Source organism: Plectropomus leopardus, chromosome 15, assembly GCF_026936395.1.
Source record: "Plectropomus leopardus strain MGB_pleo_1.0 chromosome 15, ASM2693639v1, whole genome shotgun sequence".
Lineage (NCBI taxonomy): Eukaryota > Metazoa > Chordata > Actinopteri > Perciformes > Serranidae > Plectropomus > Plectropomus leopardus.
In genome coordinates, this window is record NC_142190.1 from 20,428,415 (window position 1) to 20,454,654 (window position 26,240).

General features: G+C 40.7%; 1 protein-coding gene across 21 annotated transcripts in view; it reads left to right on the forward strand.

Moving 5' to 3' along the window:
- The window catches only part of nbeaa (neurobeachin a), a 116,183-nt gene that overhangs the window by 20,532 nt on the left and 69,411 nt on the right, over positions 1–26,240 (forward strand). For all 21 annotated transcript variants that reach the window (XM_088088768.1, XM_088088771.1, XM_088088770.1 and 18 more), the window contains exons 2-6: positions 13,477–13,708; positions 16,440–16,540; positions 20,077–20,172; positions 20,441–20,562; positions 24,800–24,926. In XM_088088768.1, the coding sequence (XP_087944894.1) occupies positions 13,477–13,708; positions 16,440–16,540; positions 20,077–20,172; positions 20,441–20,562; positions 24,800–24,926 (678 nt within the window). The remainder of the gene's footprint in view (positions 1–13,476; positions 13,709–16,439; positions 16,541–20,076; positions 20,173–20,440; positions 20,563–24,799; positions 24,927–26,240) is intronic.

The window sequence follows — 26,240 nt, forward strand, 5'->3', positions numbered from 1 at the left end:
TTATGTCAAAGCCATATTTTGCTGTCACAAACGTATAGGCCCTGAAAATATTGACAGTATTAATACAGCAATTAGTACAGTTGCAGTTTCAGCTGTTTGTCAATGAATTTTGCAGCCGTGGTGAAGGATTTCTACTGTAGCATCTCACCGCATTGTATCTGTCAGCAGAGAGAGCAGGAGCTGTCCATTGTGCTGAAAAGAGTCTCTGTATTTGTCTGTCTGCTCTGTCTATCTGTCATTTCTCCCTCCTTTCCCTAGCAAACATTCAGGCCATTACTGTTGCTGTGCATTTGCTATCTGCCCTGTTTGTGATGTCTGGCCTCACTTTCTTGCAGTCTCCCTTTCTTCTCTTGATCTCTTCCTCTTTGCTCTTTTTAAAGCTCCTTCGCCTCCCCCTTCAGTAAACAGACTTTTGAAAAATTAGATTTTTTTTTTTTTTTTTTTTACAGGCGGCTCATATGCTAATGAAATGGCGCCTCATTATTATTGGATTATTTTGGGAAGATTCTCTGTATCCCTCTACTTCTCTCACTCTTCCTCTATCTCCACCTCTTTCTCTTTTTGTGTGTGCTCTGGCTGTCATTCATGTGAATCGCTGCTGCTGCTGTGAGTGTGCATGAGTGTGTTGGTGACGAACCCAGCGAGAGTTTATGTGCAAATGACTAAGACCTACAAGATTTTTTGCAATGAATTGTTTAAAAGGCTTTTGCCCTTCGAACGCTGAGTATGTGTGTGTGTGTTGTGGCTGAGTTTGTCAAGTGTGTGCAAGTGCGCATTTGTCTGTATGTGTGTGTGTACAGTATGTTTTAAGCTTGCACTTGACAAGCTTTGAGTCAGATGTTGGAGGCGGGAAAAGGCACACTGAACTGGTCTGCTGAGAACTGGAGACTTTCATAAAGACAGATCACAGCAGGTATTACTGTCTTATCTCTCACTCCTCTTTTATCCAGCTCTTCCTCTTTGGTTTCTGGCAGTGTTAATAGAAACTGACAAGCCAATACATGGGAACGCTCAATAGCTTTGCCTCCCTTTGATGTATGCACAGACTCACATTCATGGTTATTTTTGTGGAAACTGTGCCCAGGGTACAGCTCTTGGCACCGAGAGCACAATTCTCTGTCTTTTGAATCTAATGGAACTGCAAAGCATACAGTTATTTGCAAAATTGGAGGTTGCAGTGGCTTGATTGGAATTTGTCACCTTGCCCGCTCAGCGCCCTTGACAGGATCACATGAGCTGATTGGAAACAAGCCTTCTTTGCCTAAGGACCACACTATTTACGCGTACATGACTTTTCCCATATGCCAAATTAAGCCATGAAATGGGCCATGCTGGAATAGCCTATTTTTCATTCAGTGCATCATGGCTCATACATACAGAAAACTTATTTTTAGCTCATCTCCATCAATAATCAATCAATTTGCCCCACAATCTGCCCTTCCTATTTAGTTTGTAAACTATCCCCAGGAGCTTTTGAAAAATGAATGCAGAAATTGATTGCCAGCTATGATGATCTCTTATGATTTTGCAGATTCACTGAATTTTTCCTTTGAAGTTTTATTTTATGTATTAATGCAAAACACAAAAATTCATGCATTCTGTAGCTTTGTTTTTTTTTTTTTGTACCGTAGCTGCTTGTAGGTTTTTGTTAGTTTGTGTTTTTTTAAATCCAAAATGTGGTCCATACTCTTAAAGGGAACAAACAAGCCAAAACTGTATGGGGGGATTGCTGATCCAAGAGTACAGTGGATAAGCAGCATTGTAAGGCAAACCAAACCTTTAGCCTAGCTTATTTTATCCCATTCCCTCTGCATTGGCTCGGTGATAGGATGGCTTATGTGTGAGAGAGAAGTGAGAGGGATGAGAGCAGTGTTGAAGTCAAAGGAAGTGTGGTTGCTGCATGGAGCTGCTGTATTGTATGTGGCTGATGAATCAGCTTGTAATAAACTGCCATCTGTACTCTCCTGCTGGGAAAATGCATTGTATGTAAAAAGATGCAATGAGCATGTTGTATGCCTTGTTCTGGTTTCTGATGGTTGTTTGAACCCGTAGGATTTTTGTTTTTTGATGGTGGTTTACAAAAGTCTTATATGCACACCAGCGTTATGTTTTTCTCACACATAAAATGCAACTTAGGGCTGGGACAATACACATGACCTTCGAAGTACCCATGAACTCGGGGTCGATACTAACCATCCTGCACTTGGGGGCTGATAGTAGCTTTGCGTCCATGGATCAGATATAGACAAAAGCCTTTCTTGGAATGCATCAGCTCCATCGAAGGGGAAGACTGACATGATGCCATCATGGTCGTCTTCTTGTTCCATTTCATACCTGTCTGATTTGTCAGTAAAATCCTCAGGCATAGTCGACCGTGGTGGAAACAAGTCCCTGACAACGAAGAGCAGGCTGTTATTGCTGTTCTCTATGTTTAGCTCAAAACATCGTCAATTTGAAATTTTGTGGAGACGGTGTATTGCACTTTCAGCATACTTGCTGCTGTAAATACTAGAAAGTATCCATGATATGCCCCCCCCAGCTTCTTATTTTTCTTATTTTTATTTTTTAACACATAAATATATTGAATCAAACACACTCTGCTAGCTGTTTCATGGGAACTAAAAAGGTAATGTAATTATTTTTCAAAGTTAGGCATATTTAGAGCTTTTCTTTTATCACAAAAAATACCCAAACATATTTTTAACATATGCAAGTACTTAATTAGAAAACAAGGCCAAGTACAAGGACAAGTGTCCAACAGTGATAGCCAAACTAACAGCTCTGTGAGGCAGTATTGAAGCACACAGGTGCTTTGACCTAATGTCAGTGTGCTAAAATGCTGATTTTTTTAACACACTGATATTTAGCACGGTGTTTTGCCGCCCTCACCTGCTCCTCGGAAATATTGTATTTACCAGATTCAGGAGTCACAAGCACATGAACAGCCCTCCGAAGTTTTATTTATGAGGGTGAAACTGGGAAAGATTGATGATATCCCAGTTAACAAGTACAGCTGAGGTTGCTGGGAATGTTGTTTTGATTGTTAGTTTTGCAGGTATTTGGTCATAAACTTACGTAATGGACAAAGTGCAATTTTGGTCTGATGATGGTGCTGGATGAAAAGTCAGGTAAACATAAGTTATTACAGTTCATCCTGAGGGTAACATGATCATCTGTTCCAAATATCAAGAAAGGTACAGTTGTGAGTTGTAAACTGAAATCACTAACTTAAACTAACAGTACGAACATTGATGACGAAACCTAATCCCTGCAACACTCATCAGGTGTCAAGATTTTTACAATGATTCATCCCTAATCTAACAGAATCTTGTTAGGGAGGCGCAGTCTGGTGTTCCTAGTACTGATTAAATGTAAGCTAATACAAGTAAAATTATTCAGAGGGACCACAAATTCTACAAAAATAATGCATGCATTTTATATCATGTTTTGGAGCTGCACAAAATGTTCCTGAGGGCCCCTCGATGACCCGCAGGCTGCACTTTGTGCGACAGTGCGCTAAATTAAGGGGATCACCAAAGTCAGTAACATTCATCGTCTAAGGAATATGAATGGCTGTGCCAAATTTGATTTAATAATTGTTTAGATATTTCAATCTGGAGCATGGCCTGAATGATAGTTGTAACAAGCAGTAAGATAAATCAATTAGACATACTGTGCATGTTCAGTACCACTCATTGTAGTTACAGAAGACTTCCTGCAATGCTTAACAGCACAGTTATTTGTTAGTGTCAGATTTTGCTCAATTAAATCACTTTCATGTCCAGAGGAGACTTTACTGCCTCTGGGAATCTGTGTCACTGTTGTTTTGTTGTTTGCCGAGACACGTTCCTAAGTCACTTTATAGTAATGTTCCGATTCAAAATAGCTAGTTACTTCACAGAACCAACTGTGAGATTGTTTGACAGTGTAATGAAATTACAAAGTCATAAACATCTGAGCAGAGCATTTAGAATTTCTTCAATTTCTTCATCACACATCCATAATGTAACTTGGCATGCAGTATGTACGCATAATGCTACTCTCTGTCCTTTTGCAATTTTTATGGAGGTGAAAATTATGTGCGGTCGACATCAAACATTCCTTATGATGTTTTGATATTTAGACATTTTATTATTGGCCCTCACCACCACCACCACGCTCGCACACACACACGCAGACACACACACAAACCTGCCTTGCTTGTGCTGGACTTAAACGCCCTTATATCCCCAGTGTGGATTTACGTAATCGTTGATGTATTTTTGCAGTGGTGTCTGATGTGTGTGTTGAAACCTTGTTTTTCTCTTCGTACCTCCTAAAACTGCTCTGCTGTGAATTCTGCAGTGCACTTGCCTTCTCTGTCTCCCTCTCTCTCTCTCTCTCTCTCTCTCACTGTGAAATCTGAGGTAAAAATCCACATTTCATGCGTAACAGCTCTTGGATATTCCATACGCTCATGGCTTATAACGTTTGTTTTGCTGACTCTGCGTGTGTGTGTGTGTTGACTGTGACATTGTCTCCATAAACAGGGTTTCATAAGTGGGGGCTGTGTGTTGTCCCATCTGCCATCTATGCAGACACTGGTGTAAAGGCCCATGGGAAATGCAGTCCAGCCCCCCTCCCGCCCTCTGTGTCTGGAGGCAACAGTCCGTCAACATGTCACTGTTGGTCAAAATCACAGAGGCAGAGACAGACATTTATGCTGCCCTTTTCCACTGCAACTCCTCATCCCCAACTTTTTCCTTTTCTCCTCTCTTTAGCTTTCCCTCCTTTATTTTTTATCATAGCAGTCTACCAGAGTTAGTAACCTAGGGCTCCAACTAATCCTTTTTTGTTATTATCTATTTATCTGATGATTATTTTGGGGAATTATTCAATTAATCATTCAGTTTCTAAAATGCGGGACCATAGATAGATTACTGAACAGGCCTACCGGGTACAGGCCCAGGGACCCAAAGTGTGAATGGACCCCCGTGGCCATCACCTGCGAAATTTCACTCAAATTAGCACATACTGACCAGTCTTCAGATTATTTGTTTTGTCCAAGAAATCCCTAACATATTTGGCTGATAATGATATAAAACAAAGGAAAAATAATCTGCATGTGTAAGAATTTGTGAAGCCCAAGATGACATATTCAGAATGCTTGTTTTTTGTGACCATCAGTCCAAAACCCAGAGACATTTCGATTTGTATCATGTAATGCAATGGAAAGTAGCAAATCCTCATTCATGAGAAGCTGGAGCCAGCAAACATTTGGCAGTTTTGCATGACAAATGACCTAAAAATCATTATTTGATTATTTTCTGTGGATAGACTGATTCCACGTAGATCCTCAATCTAAAGCCTTGAAAAACCAAGATTAGGAGAAGTTCATCCTGAATATGAATCTGAGCCAGTGATAGAATTAACTGCTGCTCTTATCAATGCTGTTTACCCAAAATGAGGTCATGCAGAAAACAGAATGTGGATTATTGAGTGTTTAGTGGCCAGTTTAGCCCCAGTGTAATCCATATCTTTTTAGAGATTTGCTATGGTCATCATCGAAGCACTAAACCCTCCACTGCACATTGTAAGGCTCTGGGCAATAAAATTGCTCTGCCACCCTGATAAGAAAGCACAATAGCATTCAGCCGCCGTCTCGCCCTCATTGTCTTTTTCGCTCCATCTCTCTTGTCCACACTCTCAAACATACACACACACACACACACACACACACACACACACACACACACATTCTCATCACTGTTTTCTCTTCTGCCCAATCTGCTTCCTCCTGCACTTCACACCATTCATTCTCTTGTTTGTTTTTCTGCCTTTTTCGCCTCCCTCTCTCTCGTTCCGTTTTTTCCTCACCCTCCTTCAATTTTGCTCTCCTGCGCTCCGTTGAGCCCTCTTGGCGAAGCGTCAAGTGTATAATCTGTGATCTCATGTCTAGATGGGCCTCTCGTCTCCTCACTCGCTCAGAGCACAAAGGGACTGAATGGCCGCGGCTCACTCAGGGGACACAAATGAGTAATGAGCCACACACACACACACAGCAAACAAACACACACACACACACGCCCGCACCTCTCCAGCTCACTCTCAGGGGCTTTGAAGTTGCATATTGATGATGCCAGCTCCAAAGGCTCAATTGAATGTGCAGAGGCAGAGGAGGTGGCTATTGACCGGCCACTCGCCTCTCTGACCTGTCATCTCTGACAGCAGTAATGAGCAACAGGTGCCTCTTTTGCCAGGTTTGGCCTTGAGTCATCCAATATTCAACAGACAGTCGTAGTAATCAGCCAGCGTAATGGCTCGTTTGATGTGCCATCACAGCACTACATAATGGGCTGTGGCTGGTCTATGAGAGATCGTTTTCAATTAAATAATGATCATTTTAATTAACATAGCACCTTTCAGAATACAAGTGAGAAAGCAGTGTTTAAAGTCTAATACTAATGAGGTTAAAACCAGCGGTATGAATAAAGAGTGTGATAAACAAACAAACAAACAAGTCAAGTCAGACAAGTCAACAGGAGTGTAACTTTAAAATCTGCAAGCTTATACATTGTAAAAAAAACAATGATAAAACAGTGCGGTGCCTTACAAGATAACCCATGTTTTAGTATGACATTTTGATGAACACACATTGATTTATCACAGTTATGAATAATACAATTATGGAAGGCCGAATTCCATTTAGCTGCTTCAGGTATAGTCCACATGAACACTTTTTAAAATGTAGCTTTTTTTTAAGCATTTTGGCCTTTTGTCCACATGGAAACTTCATTTTAGATCACTAAAAACTGACCTTTTGTAAAACTCCTTTCGCGGTGAGGTGTTTAGAAACTGCTCTCAGTGTTGAAGCACAGACAGGGAAAACAGATGTGTGCCCTTTTCTCCTTTGTGAGGCGCAACAAATGAGACATTTAATGCAACGGCGGTAATGGCCAAGATAATGCTGGTTCCTACCTTGCCAACAGGATTTTTTCTATGTTTACACATAAATGTACAGTTACTGTTTCCCTGAAAAACAGAGATATCCTAATGTGTGGCATTGCACATTTGCAGCTAAGTAGTCTTCCAATCATTTTTTTTTTTACAGGCTTCTTATTGGCCGACGTCTTCTTTGTCTTTGCTTGATTGAGTTATATTGTCACCTGTTAGTTTGGTATGGTCTTAACAGTGTTCACTGTTTTTGTTGATACATTTGCACAGATTTCTTTTAAAAACAGTGCTTATCTGGATAATACCATTTTCAAAAATAGACCTGTATGTATGGACTTTCCCTAAATGTCCATGTCCTGGTATTTATGCATGCAGGCTCATGTTTGCAATGTCAAGGCTTACTGGGACTCCTGATTGAACAAAGAAGTTCAATTATGTTATTAGTAAAACCTGTGCTTTTCCTACTCAAATTATCTGTTTTGAAAAAGGCCCTTACACCTGACTAGGACAGCATTTTCACACAAAATACTCTGACTTGTTATAGTTTATGTCTTTTGCTGTTTTTTAGGATTGACAATGTTTAGGAAATTGGCAAATTAACTGGTAAAAACCTTTTTTTTCTGGTGAAAATAAGTTGTATTTGTTAAAGTGTTAAATCTGCATAGCTATGTATTGCCTATTTCTAACAACCCCAGTGAATTACTGAGACTGTTCTCACCAGAAAATGTCAGCAATGGTTGTTTGTTCAAATGCTGAAAAAGACCAGTGTTGACATTTTTTGACAAGTGATAATTTTGGCACAACAACCGCTGTCCTTTCGAAAAAACAAAATTTTAAGTAGTGTGAAGTTGCTACTGATTTGGTTCACTCTCACCACTCTTATTTCATTGTTTTTGGCCACAGAAGCTTTAAAACCCCACTGTATGCTACCTGCTGAGCACCAAAAGGCAGACATACAAAGTCAGCAGCTAGGTGGAGAACATAGTGGAGCATTTAGCAGCGTGAGAGACAGATATTTCCCACAGGAATACCAGAGGCCAAAAACAGAGCTAAAAGATGATAAATATTGGGCTTAAATTCTTCAGATGCCTACAAATTTGAGTCCAAATAAGTGATAATCTTTCTCTGTATCTACTAGATGTGTAAATAAGCAATGGTTTGCTTACAAGTTTATGGTATAAACTTCTATGGTGATAATATGCCATTTTTTCCCCTGCTGCCCCCAAGTACAGCAGTTATTGCAGGTTTAACCACAGTCAAGGTGGCAGATTATAACGCTCATTTTTAAGGCAATGACAAAATTCCTTTTCTGTTGTTTAGGTATGAAGACTTGTTGGGATAAAAACAGCAGATATTTTGACTTTTGCAGGTGTTATTAATAACATTAGATCTGTACTGTTGAAGTGTGACAGTGAGCCAACAATACCAGGACCCTGAAACTGAGGCAGCTTAATGGTATTCAGCCATCATTAATTTTAATTTTTATTGATTTATACCACTGTGACATGTCAGAATGTCTTCAGAGTAAAAAGACTGTTGCCCTAAGAGCAACTGAGGACTGTTTTTGAGCAGTGCGGCTGGTGAGAAAGGGTCAGATGGACAGAGGGAGTGTTTGTTTTACCAGCCTCTTATGAGAGCTGGTTTTGGCTGGTCGAGGTGCCTGCTCATATAGGCTCTTTGTGGTGTGAAGACGGTCTTGGCACTGACCCCGCACCTCCCTTAAACTCCAGCCTCCTCAACACAGCCAGAGTGATGCCAAGCTGAGTGCCAGCTTCCTTCAGGGTCTGAATGAGCAGCGCTGCAAAGCTGGTCAGGCCAAAATTAGAAATACAAGGGACACATGTGTGCAAGTGCACAACTGATCATTGACATGAAATGAAATTTAAAAAAAAACAACAGTTAACTACAATTGAGTGAATAAAGTGAGAAAGAGGGTGTCTGGCAGACAGACAGACTTTCATAATGCTCCACAATACGAGTAGATTAGTCATCAGCGATAAAACCCAGTGGAAGTTATTCTTACACTTCAGGCTGTTACTGAAAATGTTTCAAGGTCACTGATGACAGACTCAATGCTCTGAAGCAAGAAATAAAGTTTTTCTCTCTAGTCATAACAAGAGAATAATATAATCCAATATTATGTGGCCTTGAGTATCTGTCAAATGTTCATAAAAAGCAGTGGGGATGTCCTGATCCAATCTCAAAAATTGGATAAAGGGCCGATCAAGGCATTTTTTTGACTGATTGGGAATGGGAATATTTAGCTTATAGAGCATCTGATCCTTTGTTTTATGTCAGCTGTCACGCCCAGCAACACGGAGCGCAGCCTTTGTCACCTCTGCTCCACTAAGCTGTCTGTCTTTCCTTTCCACTAAACATAAGAGCAGAGGCTGAGCCCCGCCCGCTGCAAAACACCACACACCATATACGAAAGCACAGTATGAGCTCAGTGGGAGAGTCTCAAGACAGCGAGGAAATGTTTTCTTCGACGAAGAGATTGAAGGGAGTTTTTTAAAAATGTTTTAATTGCATATTTTATTATGTAAAATAAATAAATAAATTGATAATGATAATAAACTAATACATTTAAAAAACATCAAGAAACAACTTGGTCGCAGGTATTTTTAAGTGTGCACTGTGCAGCTATATTATCTAGGAAAACAAACATAATCAAACACAATAGACCCATCCTTCAACTCCAAAGATTGTTAAACTTTGTTTAAAAAATGACTAATAAATCTTCTTCCTCCTTCTACTCGGTAACAAATGACTCGGCTTCGGGGGCAAAAAACATGTCAAGACATCCTCAAAAACCAGTCAACCATTGATCCTGCGAAAGAGGTTTTCACTCCCTTAGAAACTGCAGGACAACAGGTTCTTTGAGTCAGCTGGTCATTTCCTTGTTTTCTTTTTTTGTGAATGGAACATACAGACATGAGGGACACTTGGGGAGCAATCATTGTCATAATGCTGCCAAAGCAAATGTCTCGTCGAACCAGTTGCCAAGAAGACAGTGAGGTCGGTGTTCGCATCGCCTCCGAGGAGAGAGGGGGTGGCACTGCCAAGCCCCTTTATCCTAAGGCGAGTGGCATAATGTGGGTCCCTGTTTATGATTTACCCACCAGGGGTAGTGTCGGGGTAGTAGAGGCCTCTTGTGCGTGCTCATTGATGTGATTACTCGTCCCTTTGTGGGAACTTTCCCAATAGGTCTCTGACGCAAAGACGAGCTGACATTATGGACGCGCAGGGTCGGGTGAAGGACAAGATTGTAGGTTACAAGTGTTTATGCAAAACAAGCCTGTTCCCTCATAAAACTAATTAGCAATCTTTTGTCCGTGTGCATAGTGGCGGCGATGATGGTGCTTGAGTGCGCTCAATTGTGCTCAAGCTGCTCGTGATCAACCTTGTTGCCATCTCGTCAGCATGTTTATTTATACATCAATAAAAGCCCTACTCGAGCAAATAATCGGCGCAGAAGTGCTCAAGCATCTATCATTTTTATGGAAGCCGCATGAAGCGGAGGACATATATTTGACTTGAGCATTTTCATATTAAAAAATCTTTCTGTTTTCATTTCTCTCTCTGTGACTGTCCTGCAAATCACCTGATGTTCCTGGTCCAGGAGGCTCTTGGCAGTGTCACCCAGGCATTAGTCGCCTTTCCAGATGTTGTTTCTGGTGGAGGAGAGATAATAATTATCTGGGCACTTCCTTCTTTTCCTCCCCCTGTATTCACTGCGCTTGTCACCCTCCTTTTTCTCCGTATTGTTGGTCACGAGACCCAATTTGTTGCTGTCGTTTGCATCACCCCTCTCATCTTACTGAGATGTTCTGTACACGGATGGGAAGTGTGAGCAGAGAGAGATTACACTTGTGCTGTACATGTGTAGGTATGCCCCGAGGATGTGTGTGTTTCCGTGTTGAAGTTACTGCGTATCTGCGAGCAAGTTTCTACAAAGACTATCCTGGCTGTCTCCCCTTAAGCTTCCGTTGCGTGGTGTATCGAGCACCTTCAGACTGGCAGGTTATATAGATGTTGTAGGACGCAGTAGTCCCCAGCGTGCTCTATAATTGGGAACCTCAGAGGAGAGGGGAAAATTCGATGTGGGATGAATTAATTCTTCCCCCTTTTATTCCGTGCCTTGTTCAGAGGTCCTCTCTAATCTGTGCTAGTGCGTTGGCAGAGAGCACTGGATCAATTCACTTCACTGAGAGAGAGGAGAGGGAGAGGGGCAGAATAAAAGTGAGAAACAAGAGCCAGTTGGTTTGTCCGAAGAGAGGGAAGGGAGGAGGAGCGTGTAGAAGAATATGGAGGTTTTGCACTTGAACAGAAGAAGTCTAAAACCTGATCAATCACAAGGTGACATTAGTGGAACTTGACATAAAAAAAGAGCCACATCTCACAAATCTAAACCCTTAATCTTAGAGATCTCACTGGCGCTGAGACCTTTCGATGGGCCAACATGAAATTAAAGCAATCAAATATGATAAAGCACAGTATGGTCATTTTAAAAGATTAGTGTGTAAGATTTAAGAGGATTTAGTGGCATCTTGTGGTGATGATTGCACCCAGCTGAAACATCTCCCGGTTAGAATTCCTTCAGTGTTTTTTGTTCAGGAGGTTTTAACTGGGAACTAATTCATCAAAACCAGGAAAAAAAACACTAAATAAAGCAGTTTCACCTCACAAATCAGTTTCTTCAATGCTGTTTGGCATGTCGCGATGGGCTGCTTTTCTAGAACCTGCTAATGTGTGCACACATTTTTTTCTTTGATAATTTAAGATCCAGACGTCCAGGAGGATTTTACGGGGAGCCAAATGATCCTCTCCAAAGTAAACAGACCCGGTGATTTAAGCCAAAAAAAAAAAGATTTAAACAGTTTCACTTTTGAAAAATCTGTGTCTGCTCATGGCGAAGTGGCTGCTAACTACTATGGCACACGTGAAAACACGAACAGCCCTATCTAGAGCCAGCGTTTGGTTTGTCCATTCTGGATTGCTGTAAAAATATGGCGGTGCAAGATGACAGACTTTGGGACAAGGACGTGCTCCTTATGTAGATATAAACGGCTTATTCTAAGGTAATGAAAACACAACAACTCTTGTTTTCACAAATATTATACACAAATATAATAAACAAAAGAAAACATACTTTATTATATTACTTTTCTGCCAATATATCCCCCTAAATCCTACATACTGGACCTTTGGACTGGACGGAATAGTGGCAGTGTCATCATATAAAATTAGATATACAGTGATGGGAGATTTTGTCCATATTGCCCACCCCTACACCCACCTATGCAAGATCATAGACAGGTTTCCATCCTAATATAGAACAAATTTTAACACAAATTTCAGAAAATTTACAAGAGAATGCCAATTCTCTAGTTGGGTACAGTTAAATCATTGCGCTGACTTAGTTGTTGATGTTCAAACCATAAATGTATTCCACTTTTTATGCAATAAATTAGGAAAAAAAAAATCATTTTTTTTGTTGTTTGAGGTTTTTATTGATACTAGTGACCCTGACCGTGTTATTCACTGGATCCAACACCACTTATTCTCTAATTCTCTTCAGATAACATGCTATCCTCTCCTTTATCTCATTGTGAAACACACTAACTGTACTTGAGTTATCTTTTACTTTCATTCTCTCTGCCTGTGCAAAGACCGTCGTCACAGTCCAGCTTGGTGTGTTTACTCCTGCTTATAATCTTTTGTCTGGCTGCCTCTCATAACCTATTGCACGTTTCTGTTCCATCTGATTTAATAACCTCAATTGTCGTCTCTTAGCTTGTTGGTTGCCATGGCTACCGATTCCTGGATAGTGTAGTGTGCTGAGGATGAACTGCGTGGGTATGCTCATGTTCATGCGGTTCACGAGTGTGCAAGTGTGTGTGTGTGTGAGGCACAGTGATATGAAGGCTGTGCTCACATGTAATTAGAGTGCACCACCAGCCATTAAGAAACAGGACATTTGCACTTGATTTTAAAAGTATGATGTCCTCTGACTAATGCTAGCTGAGAGGACGGAGACTGAAATGTGTATTTGTCAGTGTCTGTGTGTGCTTGCATGGTTCTGTGTGTATCCGAGACAGTAGAGGGGGCCATTTTTATGCCTGCTGTATTTTGAGAGTGATTGTAGTTCACAGAGGAGAGTGCTGTGCTCCTCCTCACATAAGAGAGAGAGAGAAGGCAGAAGAGGAGATGTTGTGTGTGCACGTGTGAGTGTGCACAGATGAAGCACATTTATTTGTTGCAGTATGTGAGGCCCCCGGCAGAAGAAATGCTTTGCTAACCACAATCAGCATCCATCAGACGCCAGGCTTACCTCTCCTAAAGACAAAAGGTTAAATGCTTCACTAAATCATTCTCTCTTTTTGTTCCCTGTCTCCTCCCACTTGCTTCATCACCCTCCCCCTCTTTTTCCACCCCTGCATCCTAACACTTCCTCCATCCACCTTCCTCGGTACCCCGCCTCCCAAACCATGTCCCTCCTCCGCTTCCTGTCTTCTTCCTCCTCCTTCACCTTCTCTACAGCTGGTGGGCGGCGAGTTTGACCTGGAGATGAACTTCATCATTCAGGAAGCAGAGAGCATTGGGTGCATGGTGGAGTTGTTGTCCCACTGCGAAGTGACGTGCCAGGCTGAGATCTGGAGCATGTTCACCGCCATCCTCCGCAAGAGCGTGCGCAACCTGCAGACCAGCACTGAGGTCGGCCTCATCCAGCAGGTGCTGCTGAAGATGAGCACTGTGGACGACATGATCGCAGGTGAAGCAACTGTACATTTATGAGCAGGGTTTCCCACCCATTCATTTATTTGTGGAGGTCCATCATTGATTTTTTTAGTTTTGGACCATTCATTCAGAGTGCATATACCATTTAGTTATTCACCATACTCTCAGAGAGTATACTCTGGGCACAGAGGGAGCACCAGAACTTCAGGCACAGTGAATAAAGTAGGTAAATGACATCTTAGTTTGGGTAGGCCAGTGTCAGTCAACTAAGCAAATATCAACAGATACACTGATGCATCTCTATTACCTGCTTTTACCACCCAGCTGTGAGACAAACACACACGTGTTGAGAGATAGCTTTGTTGATCTTGATACTTTCACAAAATGTTAATTCATTAGTCTAATAATATTATCATATACAAAGGCTGTGCTCTTGCCGCAGTGGCCGTGAGTTCAGTTCCGCCCTCAGCCATTTGCTGCATGTCATCCCCTCTCTCTTCCTGTCACGCTAATATATCTGTCCTATCAAATAAAGGGAAAATCCCGCCCAAATTAAAAAACAAACAAACTTTGATCACAGTTTTACTACAAATATTGAAATCATTGCAAGTTGGCCAGATTTGGAAGTACAGAGGAAGTGCTTGTAGAGTATAAAAAAGTCTCACTTTTACACTCATATCAGCACTATAACATGTCATATTTGTATGATGTTAAGTGAGTACAAAGACTGTTGTTGTGAGGGTTTGTTATTCTACTCATTGTCCTCAATATGCTTGGCCAAGGTAGTGGTTTCTCACAGGTAGTCATTTTCCCACAAGTGCCTTTCAAAATCACACAAAGAGCATTAACTCCTGCATTCAGCCGTGGGTTGGGTGCGTAGGTGGAAAAACAACTGTAATACCATAGAGAGGAGCGAGTGGAGGCCACATGCCAGGTTTGAAAACACTGCATGTCTTGAGACTGTAGCTGAAAATTCAGATGCTCCTGGTGGAGAAATAAGCATCTCTGTCTCTTCTATAGTTGAATTTGCAAAATGGTGGGATAAGTTTGCCTTTATGTTGTATTTTTTCTTAATGTTCAGAACCCATAGTTGAAGATTTCTGTCACTCACTTCCAATTTTTTCTTCATACGGAACTATTTTGTGTGTGTGTGTGTGTGTGTGTGTGTGTATATATGTTTGCCCTGCAGTCAGACATTGATAACAACCAGCTGGTGCAGCAGGAGCCGAGCAATGACCTCAGTATGTTTCTGTGTGTGCTGCGATTTGTACGCAGGGCTTGATTGCAAAACAGCACATACACAGTCGACTCTCTACGTGATCATATTGACCTTGACTTCCCTTTAATGATGCCTCAGAGTGTGTGTCCTCTCCTTCCCTCCCCCTCAGTGTCCTCTCTGTCCTACCTACCGCCGCAGGATAATGTGCTTTATAACTTCTATGACTTATTACTGCTCACCACAGTAGAGCATACGCCGATCAAATCAATTTAATGCCAATTCTCACAGACTCCCTTTCTGAACCATGATTCTAACACTATTTAAAATGACCTACATGGATTGATTCTACCAAAAACAGAGCTTAGGGGTTTTGAATCTAGGACATTGTGTATTGCGTTTTTTCTCTCATACCAAGCACCTCAGTGAGCGAGCCTTCTGCTTTATTCCCTGTCGCTGGGCTCTGGCTAATGAAATATTATGGGAAGGCTCTATTCATATCTAGCAGGCCTAATGGGAAAGAAGAGCCTTTGTAAGCAGATTGCCTCACTGAGAGGGCGGTGCTGTGTCTCTGCCATATCCACACTGATCTGTTGTGGCCGTGTAAAATGAAAGTCAGTGAGGCCAGAAGGTCATTTTGACTTAACAAATATCTTTTAACACAGTGTACTTAAAATGACCTGCTTAAGCGTTTGTAGGAAAATATTTTTGAGATGTTATTTTTTTCAATTATATGACATTTAGTCATTAAACAAGAGCTCTTTGCCTGTTCAAATTAAGGATTGACCAGTTATCTGCTTCATACACCAGCATTGTAATGGTATCAGTCTTCTCATCTAAGTCTCAGTGAAAAAGCACTTTTCCCAATATGTCAAACAATTCCTTACAACAATTTTGACATAGATATGCAGCTTTTTAGTCCTGGACATACAATTTTGAGTCCAAGTTGGTTGAAGATAAAAGTATATGCCATTTCTCCTTAGATTGATTTCTTTGAAAATATCAGCTCATTGATACAGTGTCTTATAGTAGATCAGCATTCATTGACAAGCTCCTTGTACATTATATGTGAGTCTGTCACTGGTGTCGGTAATAGCTGAAGTGATATGTTGCTCTTAGTTTGTTTACCTTGTAGCTGAGAGCACTTAGCACTGTCTCCGTGTGCTTGGCCTCATATTACCTGATGCATTAAGATCAATATACACTAACACAAGAAGAATTTACATTGTGGTGTACACATTCAAGGTAGTAAGTAATGCTGTGTACTGCAACTCTGCTGGAGAATCAAGGCTATACATACTGTGTGTACAGTAAAGAAGCTCTGAGCACTTGGAACACACTTGAAGTTTGACTGCGCTGATTAATGCTCAGCATTTACAGTACACAACCTCTGTCTTATTAATGACCTCACCTTATTTTATCCATGTGTGTGAGGGCTGACTCACAAACACACTGACACACACACACACACACACACACACACACACACACACAATATGGTTGTTTCTGCTTTCTTGCACTCACTGTATTCACTTGTGTGTTTTCTCAGACCTCCTTGTAGACATGCTGGGAGTCATGGCCAGTTACAGCATCACAGTCAAGGAGCTGAAGCTGCTCTTCAGTATGCTGAGGGGAGACAACGGCATCTGGGTAAGTTGGTGGACATTTAAAGGGGTTTTAGAATGTGTATCAGTGGATATTGTTACTGTTTTAACCACAGTAATGTTTTTGTCTAAAAGACACATTAAAATCGATCAAGCCTTTGCAGGTTTTTGGGAAACAAACATACAAAAAAGTGAAAAAAGTATCATCATCATCATCATCATTGATATATACATGTGTTTATCGCAAAAAAACACTTTTGCAACTCCAAATAACACTGAAGTGGGAGAAGGAGCTTCACTTCCAAACACCTTGGTGTCCCTTAATTGCAAAGGAGTAACAAATACATTTGTCTCTTGTCTGTTTTGACTTTTGTTTAAAGGAATACTTCAACCACCAAAAGATCTTTTGTGGTTCAGTTACCCATCCTGTCTTAGGTTGAATTTGTGAAGAAAACTTTGTTTTTCTTGCATGCATCCATGGTGAATGAAGAATAAAGAAAAGTCCAAACATTCTTGATGAATCCAAGTAAATGGGGGCCACAGTGACCAATAGCAAAACTATATCAAAACATCAATTTACAAACTGTCAAACAACTCATGCAGTATAATCCAGGTCTCATTTAACCAGTCATAGGCCCAGGACTTCCCAAACATACACATTTTTAACACTTTGACAGGGATGAGTAGTGCACCCGTGCCGTTTCTGCTGAAGTGTTTTTAAATATTACAGTTTTAGCAAAAATGCCTATGTTTAGGAAGTACTGGGCATATGGCTGGTTAAATGAGACGTGGATTATACTGGAGGAGTTGTGTGAGAGTTACTAAAATAATGTTTTAGGACGTTTATGGCTTCAATTCATCGAGAATATTTGCCATTTGTGGATTTTCTGTGCTCTGTGGAGACATGCAAGAAAAAATAGTTTTCTTTACAAATTAAGCGTAACATGGAATGAGTAATATATATATATATATATATATATATATATATATATATATATATACATATATATATATATATATATATATATATATATATATATATATATATATACAAATGGTCATATGGGGGGTTATGTGATCCTTCACTAGAACTGCTATTCTTGATTGGATTCAGTTCAGTTCAATTTTGATTTTCTCCAATAACACAATGCCATATTTCCAGTTGGCCAGTTCTCTATTAATTCTACAAAAAAGCCTAAATTGAAGTTTATTGTGTCATTCTAACTGGATATATAGATCAACTTTATTTTTTAAAATAAAAGCAACTCAGGGTATCAAATTGACTATTAATGCTAAAAAAGAGACATTATACTTTTTCGTGATATGCCAGTATTCTGCAGTTAATAGCTATGGAAGCTATATTTATTTTATACTAGATTAATTATACAGTGTGAGCTTGTTTATATGCCATTTGTCTTGATGTCACTTAAGGGGATGGTTGTGCTAATAGACTAGAGTAATAGAGGATGGGTGTGTGTGTGTGTGTGTGTGTGTGTGTGTGTATTTATGTTTGGATTGATTTGCGAGTGTATGTCAAGACAAGGGCAATTTAGCTCGTGTATATTGTTTCTTTCTCTGTTAATCAACTTTATTAATGCAACAGAGGTTTAAGTGTGCTATTTTTATTAGCGTGATGGAGAAAAAAAAAGCCTAATCAGCTGTGAAGGTGAAACACTGTGAATTCAGTATTATTTTTCTCCAGGTGAGTGCCTGTGGGAAAGTTGACATTTTTTTCAGCATCAAATCAACATCTTCTTTTCCTACCCACCAAGCAGCTCCACAGGAGTAAAAGCATTGCTCATGGCTCATTGCTTTCTTCTTTCTGTCCTCTGTCAGACTTTTTCACTAAGTGAATAGAGATTACAGTTCGCCTCAACATCTCTTCATCTCTAACTTTCTCTACCTTTGCACAAGCAGCCCAGAAACTTTTCTTGTTGTGTGCTGCCAAAGAGGCAGTTTCTTTGGTTGGGAGTACTGTTAGTGGATGTAGGCCTGAATTACTTTGTAGGTGATCATTAGATTTGATTTGTACTTTTCATCATGAGCCACTCTTAAAAATAAAAAATGCTCACCTTAAGTCTTGTCAATCATGTTTGTACACTGATTTGAAAACTTTTGTCTGTCATTAAAGTTTTCTGAACAGTTTGATTTTTCTTTTTTTTTTTTTTTTGCATCCGTCTGTATGTGTTTGTTGCTACCTCAGACATGCTGCCAGTCACCGTTCAGGGTCAATGTGATCGCAGAAATTGGCGTTATTCTTTTTAATGTGTGATTCCAATATTGCTATCAGTGTATCAAACTGGACCACTGACATCCTGAAATAGATCTGGAAACAATCTCTACTTCCTCAGCTTTGCGGGTGACACGCTCTGGGTGCCTTCTCAGGATTGGATGGACCACATATTTTCTTTCTTTTTCTTTTTCTACTTTCACAGAATCATCCTCACTGTTTGACAACTTCATTTTGTTTCATATTTGGAATTTTTGCAATGAATAGAACAATAAAATGCGACACTCAGTGTGCATAGTTCCTGTGCGTAACGATTTTTTTCTTATGATTTTTAAAAACGCATACAAATTTGGTGTGAAAAGGCCTTTATACAGCTGTCTGCTTCAGGCTTTCAACCTGAAAATATGCAGTTTTAAACTTTAAACTGCAGGTTCATCTAAATTATCCCAAAAAAGAGTTAGATGAACTACTGTAGGCCTTGGAATTGCTGATTCATGCTTACTTTTAGAGCTACAATTCCATGTTTACTTTGATTTCCTCCACAGGAGATTAATTCTGGAGTTGTTGAGCATTGGGAGTTGTTAGTCCAGATTCCACTTTCAGTGCTATTTGTTGTCGTCATCGTAACTGCTCCCTGTAGTTGGATGATTGGCCAAACTTCCACTCTCTGGGTTTACTTGATGTTTTAAAACTGAGCTGTGGATAATTGGGATGGTTCTGTGAAGCTAAAACCTCTCTTCTGCCAACCCTGCTCACTTGTAGGGTTGGCGCGGTGTACAGGCAGTGCAATGCTTTGGCAGCTACTGATGTCCACCAGCTAAGTCAATACACCCTGGTCCCTTCTCGTCAATCTCCCCTGTACTCACGCTCTAGGACTACCACAATCAACAACCCCTGGTCACTGATCAGTGGTCCATAGCGACTCCATCATCCATCCCTTCAGCCCTCTCTCAGTACCTCCTCTGTCTAATAACTCCCCCCGCCCCATTCACCTCGCTTCTACTTCCCAGTCTTTTCCAATTTCTCCTCCCCCAGCAGCCTTCTCTAGAGACAGATCGATTAAGGGTTGCCATGGTATTGATGAGGTGTTGTCGGGGGATGGCGGGGGTGATTGAAGAGGTATTGATCCAGTAGGGTTGTGGTGGAGATTTGATGTCACACCATGTTTTTTTTTTAAACAGAGCCCCCCCCCCCTTGCCTCTGATAGTCGGCAGTTGGCACATAATGATGACAATCGCCCTCTCCTCTCCTCTCCTCTCCTCTCCTCTCCTCTCCTCTCCTCTCCCCTCCTCTCCTCTCCTCTCCTCTCCTCTCCCCTCCTCTCCTATCCTCTCCACTCTCTTCTCTTCCAGCCTAGACATGCTATCAAGCTCCTGTCAGTGCTGAACCAGATGCCTCAGAGACACGGTCCTGATACCTTCTTCAACTTTCCGGGGCGCAGTGCAGCGGTAAGACTGATCACTATGCAAACACACACACCTGAGCGTCATTATCAAAAATTAGCCAAATTTGTTCTTTGTGCACCCAAATTGCTCAAGAGCCCTCCATGGCATTCTCGTTGCATTTAGTCAGCACATCTTAATTGGCACTTTGCTCTGCCAGTGCACTGAGTTGAATGGTGAAAAAGAAGTAATGACTGACTGAGTGGTAAATTGATTATTATAAACATTGGCAAGAGCTGATCTGATGTGTGTTTCCTCCCGCCCCCCCCCCCAGGCCATAGCATTGCCGCCAATTGCCAAATGGCCTTACCAGAACGGATTCACTATCAACACTTGGTTCAGACAGGATCCACTCAACAACATCAATGTGGATAAGGACAAACCGTACCTCTATTGGTAAGTAGACTGCTGTTCATCTGGACTATTACATAATTAACATAAAATCCTTGAAAAGGAAACTGGGACTGAAAACATTTTAAACTAGAAGGGCTCTCAGAGAGCGCAGACCTCTGCCCAGGCCAAATGCCCTATCTTGCAGTGTTAACGAAAGTGAAAAATAATTAGTGTGTCTGCCCTGTGATTAGGATCCGCTCCAAAATTTAATGGGTTTGTCTTTGGTCCATGCTATAACCTTCCACCAAGTTTCCCAAAAATCAGGTCAGTAGTTTTTCTGTAATCCTGCTGACAAACTAACGAACCAAACCAGCGACATTACCTTGTTGGTGGAGGTAAAAATCCACTCTTCTACATTCAGTCCTGTCGCTATATTTCCACTGGCCTTGAATCTTTCATTTCTTTGTGTGTTTTGTTGACCCACTGACATCAGATTGATATTTTTGCCAGTGCAGTTACAGAGGAATCACAGTCACATCATCAGTGGCAGACATCAGGTTTTTGTGTCAGTCCTTCAGGATCACAGATGAAGGGCTTCTTTGTAGACTCTCTATTTTCAACACTCAAGCAGAGAAAAAACGATGCAGAAATACTGTTTTTCTACCAGCAGGAGTCCTAAATGTAGCACTGCTTTAAGAAATTTTACTTGTTGTGTAAGAAGTTTACCTCTTGTTCACTGTACAAACTGTCTCTTTTGCTTCTGCCATCGCTATTGATCCAAGCAAAGAAAAGCACACAGCTGAATAAAGCGAGTTCAGGCCTGTTCCCTCTGAGTGTCAAAAGGCATTCTGGTTAAAGTAAGAAGAAACTAACTGAAGTGAACATAAATGACGCAGGTTGAGGGTGAGTGCACTGTACTTAATCACAGTATGAGAAAGCACTCAGTGGACTGCAGACTTCTGCTCGGGCCGAATAATCTCCCACATTAGCTGTCAACACTGCACAGGGAGGGTGATCGAGTGCTTACGTACATGAACCTTAAGTTTTGCCTGCTGCTGGATTCTAGAGTGTTTAAAGGGGACCTATTATGCTCATTTTTTAGGTTTGTACTTGTATTTTGGGTTTTTGCCAGAACATGTTTACATGCCTTAATGGTCAAAAAACACTTTATTTTTCTCATATTGTCTGCGCTGGAACATCTGTACTCACCTTCTGACTGAAATGCTTCATTTTACCCTTCCTGAAAAAGCCTGGTCTGCTCTGATTGGTCAGCATTTCAGGTTTTTTCCAGGTCCTCTGTATCTGTGCTCTTGGTGTCTCTGCACCGTCATTTTAAGGGAGTAAAGCTTCACTTTCTGCTGCGAAAAATCACCAACAAAAGCTCCTAAGCTGGACATGTTCCAGCAAGAATATGATCCAAAACTGGGGAGAAATTAAAAACACTGGCAATAAAGATTACATATTTTTGTGATGCTAGCATGTAGCTCTGTGTAGCGGTGTACTCACATCCGGTAATGACTGAACATAGCGGCACTCTCTACCATCAGAAATGACCAATAAAAGCTTCTAAACACAACTGCACATATTATAGTCAAAATCTGGTCTGAAATCAGAAGGAAATTACATCTGCAGCCAAGATTACAGTGTCCCTTGACCTTAGTATGAAGCTACATGTAGCCATATACTTCTAAATGAATGATGATTGTAACAGAGAACTGCAGCAGTATCTACGGTTAAAAATCACTAATAAAAGCCTCAAAACCAAAATCTTTACAACCAAACATGTTCCAGCAGGAATATGATATGAAATCAGGGAGAAATTAACATCATTGGCAACCAAGGTCACAGGTTCCCTGAAGTTAGCATGTAGCTATATGCAGCAGTGTAGGCAACATAATGTAAACACTTGCAGTAGAATGCCTTGAGCAGATGACCACATAACGAAATCCATCATGTTTTCGTGTTAGCCTGTCAAGTCAAAAAAACTGTTGGAAACATGGTATTCAGAACAGTCTGAAGCCCGAGGCTTTTGCTCATAGTGATTACTTTTACATGCATAAACCTCATTATTTAAAACTTTGTAGGTGTTTAATATGGACATCCGACATTATAACATTATGACAGAAAATAAAGAAAACCATAAAAGGTTCCCTCTAAGGGACTTTTTTAGATTTCAGGGGTTGGTTTTCATGTTACAGTTTGTCATAATTTTAAAGCTCAGCCTAATTGTGAAGTCAAAGCAGAGGTCGTAGGATCAGCAATAATTTACAACTTCAGTATTATTTCTTTTATCAATGAATTATTCTTATTGAACACTTCATAGTTTAGCCTATCGAATGTCAAATTTTACAAGTCTATAAAACTAAGATCCGACAAATCTTTACATCTGAGGAGCTGTATTCAGATAAAGTGACATTTGTGTCCAATTGTTTCAGTGCTACCAAAAATTAAGTTTTTTTTTCTTTGTTTTTTTTGTGAGTTCAGCTAGTTTCTTAAAAATTAACAAAAGATCTGTCAGCCTCAGGCAGAGACGTGATCACATAGCTGATTGCACCTTGTACAAGATTAAGGGATTTCTGAACCAATCTAAAACTTTTCTGCATCTTCTTTCAGAACAATAAATTCTGCATCATTTTTTTAGTGCCTTTACTGAAGTGCAATGATGAAAATTTAACTTATTGGACTGAATGACACAGACACGAAGTTAATAGATAAACAGATAATGAATCAGAACATAACTTTAAATGTCAAGACACTCCATTATGAATGCGCTGTTGGGTGGATGCCTTCGCTCCTAGTTGTACAGCTCTGGACCTCGCTGGCCTCAACGTTAGTGTTGTAAGTGCAAGCCGTTAGCCACTATGAAGCTTCATTAGCTTTGACCTTTAATTTAATTGAACTCCTTTACTCCGCTGCTCGGCTTTTTCCTTCCACCTTTTCACTCTGTAACGCTAAGCAGCAGCGTCCCCTCTTTACCCCTCTTCCAACCTCACTGAGTCAAACTTCAGTTTATTATGAACAGAGATGTTTTTCTTAACAATCAGGGAGCTCGTTGTCCACAGGATGGATGACATGCATCCTTACATTCTCCAGATACCATCACAGGAATAAACTGTGATCATGCAAAGTGTTGGGACGTAATCTTGTTGCCTTAGTAACTGTTTTTCAAGTTGTCATGGTAAGTGCAGAGCGGGAGAGGGAGGGTGCCCCCCTCTCCTCTGGCCCAGGTCCTATCGTCCTCCCCCAGATACAGCTGCTACTCCAGCCGCCTGTCTCACAGTGGCCTCCACAGCTGCATGAAGGCCGCGATAACACACTGTACGCTCTCCTAACGTTCACCAGGGATTCACTTGAGAGGGATTTATATCTGCTCTCTGGCTCCGCTACGTGTGTGATCCTTCTGGGCCTATTTTAGAAGTGAAATTGGTCTTCTTGTTTTTGTGAGGAAGCTTAGTTGCGAAGCTGGGTTTTACGTGGAGGGTACCAGTGCGAGAAGAGAGCCATAATGGTGGAAAAATGGAGGGAGGGAGATTAGGAGTGTTTTCTCATAAACCTCTGATCTGAGACCCCTGCTACTGCTGCTGCTGCTGCTGCTGCTGCTGCTGCTGCTGCTGCTGCTGCTGCAAATAAAAAAATACTTTTGCTGTTATTTTGGTAGCTTCGAGAAACAAGAATATTATATACAGCCTGTCTGACATATCGAACTAGACAACTCGTTTAACATGTAACTTATTAGACAAGCATTTGCTTTACTCTTTTTGTAATATCCATTTAAAAATGTAAAGTCATTCAGTTTTACTCAAATCTAATGAAATACCATGAGGAGCAGTTGATATAGGCTCACAGGAGCTCAGATATTGTACCATTCATGAAGAATTCCCATCTAAAATAATCTTTTTTTTGACTGAAAGATGTTTTTCAAACACAAATCTTGGATGAGAATTAACATGGCAGCGCACAGGGACGCAGCCGCTTTGCTATTTCTGAAGTGGATTTTTGATTTAAATAGTTAAATAATCACAGTAAAACATATGAGCAGTATCCACTGAGTGGAATATCCTGCATATGTGCAATATTATTGTGACTGTGCAATATTAGTTATTGTTTACATATTCTGCTTCTGTGCCCTGCTTTTTCACAAAATTTTTTTTTTGCTCTTTGATAAAGAAGTTCTGCATCCTGTTTGTACCACAGGAGACACATAATTTCATTGTGCAGCTGTGCGATGACAATAAAGACATTAAACTGAAATTGAAATTTAAAACAAACTGAAATGTGTATAATTCTGATTCCTCCACAGTTTTCGCACCAGTAAAGGAATAGGTTACTCCGCACACTTTGTGGGAAACTGTCTCATCGTGACATCGTTGAAGTCAAAAGGAAAAGGCTTTCAGCACTGTGTGAAATACGATTTCCAACCTCGCAAGGTAAATAACACACACCAATCAAATCACTCAACGGAATAATACTTTGTCTTTGTACAATTTGGTAACCACTTGTTGGATGAGAGGGCGTCAGGGAGGTGTTGCTGCTCTCTTCTTCCATCTATCCTCACACTCACTGGGAGTGTTGATGAGTGTAGATAAGGTCTGTCAATTAAGACCTGCACACTGCCCCTTTACCGCACTGTCAGCATTCTGCAGCTGTTCTGTGTGCGCACACACACACACACACACACACACACACACACACACACACACACACACACACACACACACACAGACACTTGATGAGATGGCCTTCTGCAGTATTTGCTGACCCAGTAGAATCTCTGTGCTGCCTAACAAAGTTCCCAGTGGTTCCATTTGATCAATTTATAAGTCACCATGTCTCACAGCATTTTGTCCACCCTGTGCATGTGTTAATGTGTGTGTCAGTGCTTGCATACACGTGGTGTATTGTCCACTCCTAAGCTATGCATACAGCAGCAAAAAATTCTAGCTCCCTCACCCCCACCACCACCGCCACCACAGTCTTCCCTCCAGTCTCAGTATTCCCTCTAGGGAACCTGTGCGTATTGTCACCAGGGAAGATGCTTTCTAATCAAAAGACACACATACACACACTGTTATTGGAATATTAAGCTGAGCAAAGGGATACAAGCTTTGTGAAAGAGTTGTGGCGAATGAATACACATTGTAATCATCCATGTTTGCTAACCAATGCTGTTAGCAGGAGCATTTTCAGTATTACAAATGATTCACAAAAACATTAGATATTATAGACCAGGCCAGTTTAACCCTCCTTCCATCCAACTCCGGCCTTGATCAAGCCATACCGCCACAGCAATCAGCTCTGTTTACAAATAAATAAAAATTAAAGAAAAGTAAAGAAAACCAAAATGTGACTATCAGACATTTTGAAATGATTAATTCTTCAAACCAACAAAGGGCTCCTGCGCACTGTCCCGAATTGCCTCTGAACCCTACAATCCGCTGATGGGTTTGAACGGCAAGTTTTCTTTTAAAAAACATTTTAACATGTCGTACAAGGAAAAGCAAAGGTAAGCTCCCAAACCAATAAAAATGGGTTAGTTCCATTAAGTGTCCCAGTAAGCTATCCTAGGGAGCGAACATGCCAGCAACCATCATTAATGTTTATAAATACAACTGTGCTTTTTCTACCATGACAAGTCAAAATGTTTACTGTGAAAAAAGGTCTATCTGATGTTAAAATACTGATATTTCATCAAAATCACTTTATTCTACATGCCTCGTTTAAGTTTTAGCCAAAAATAAATC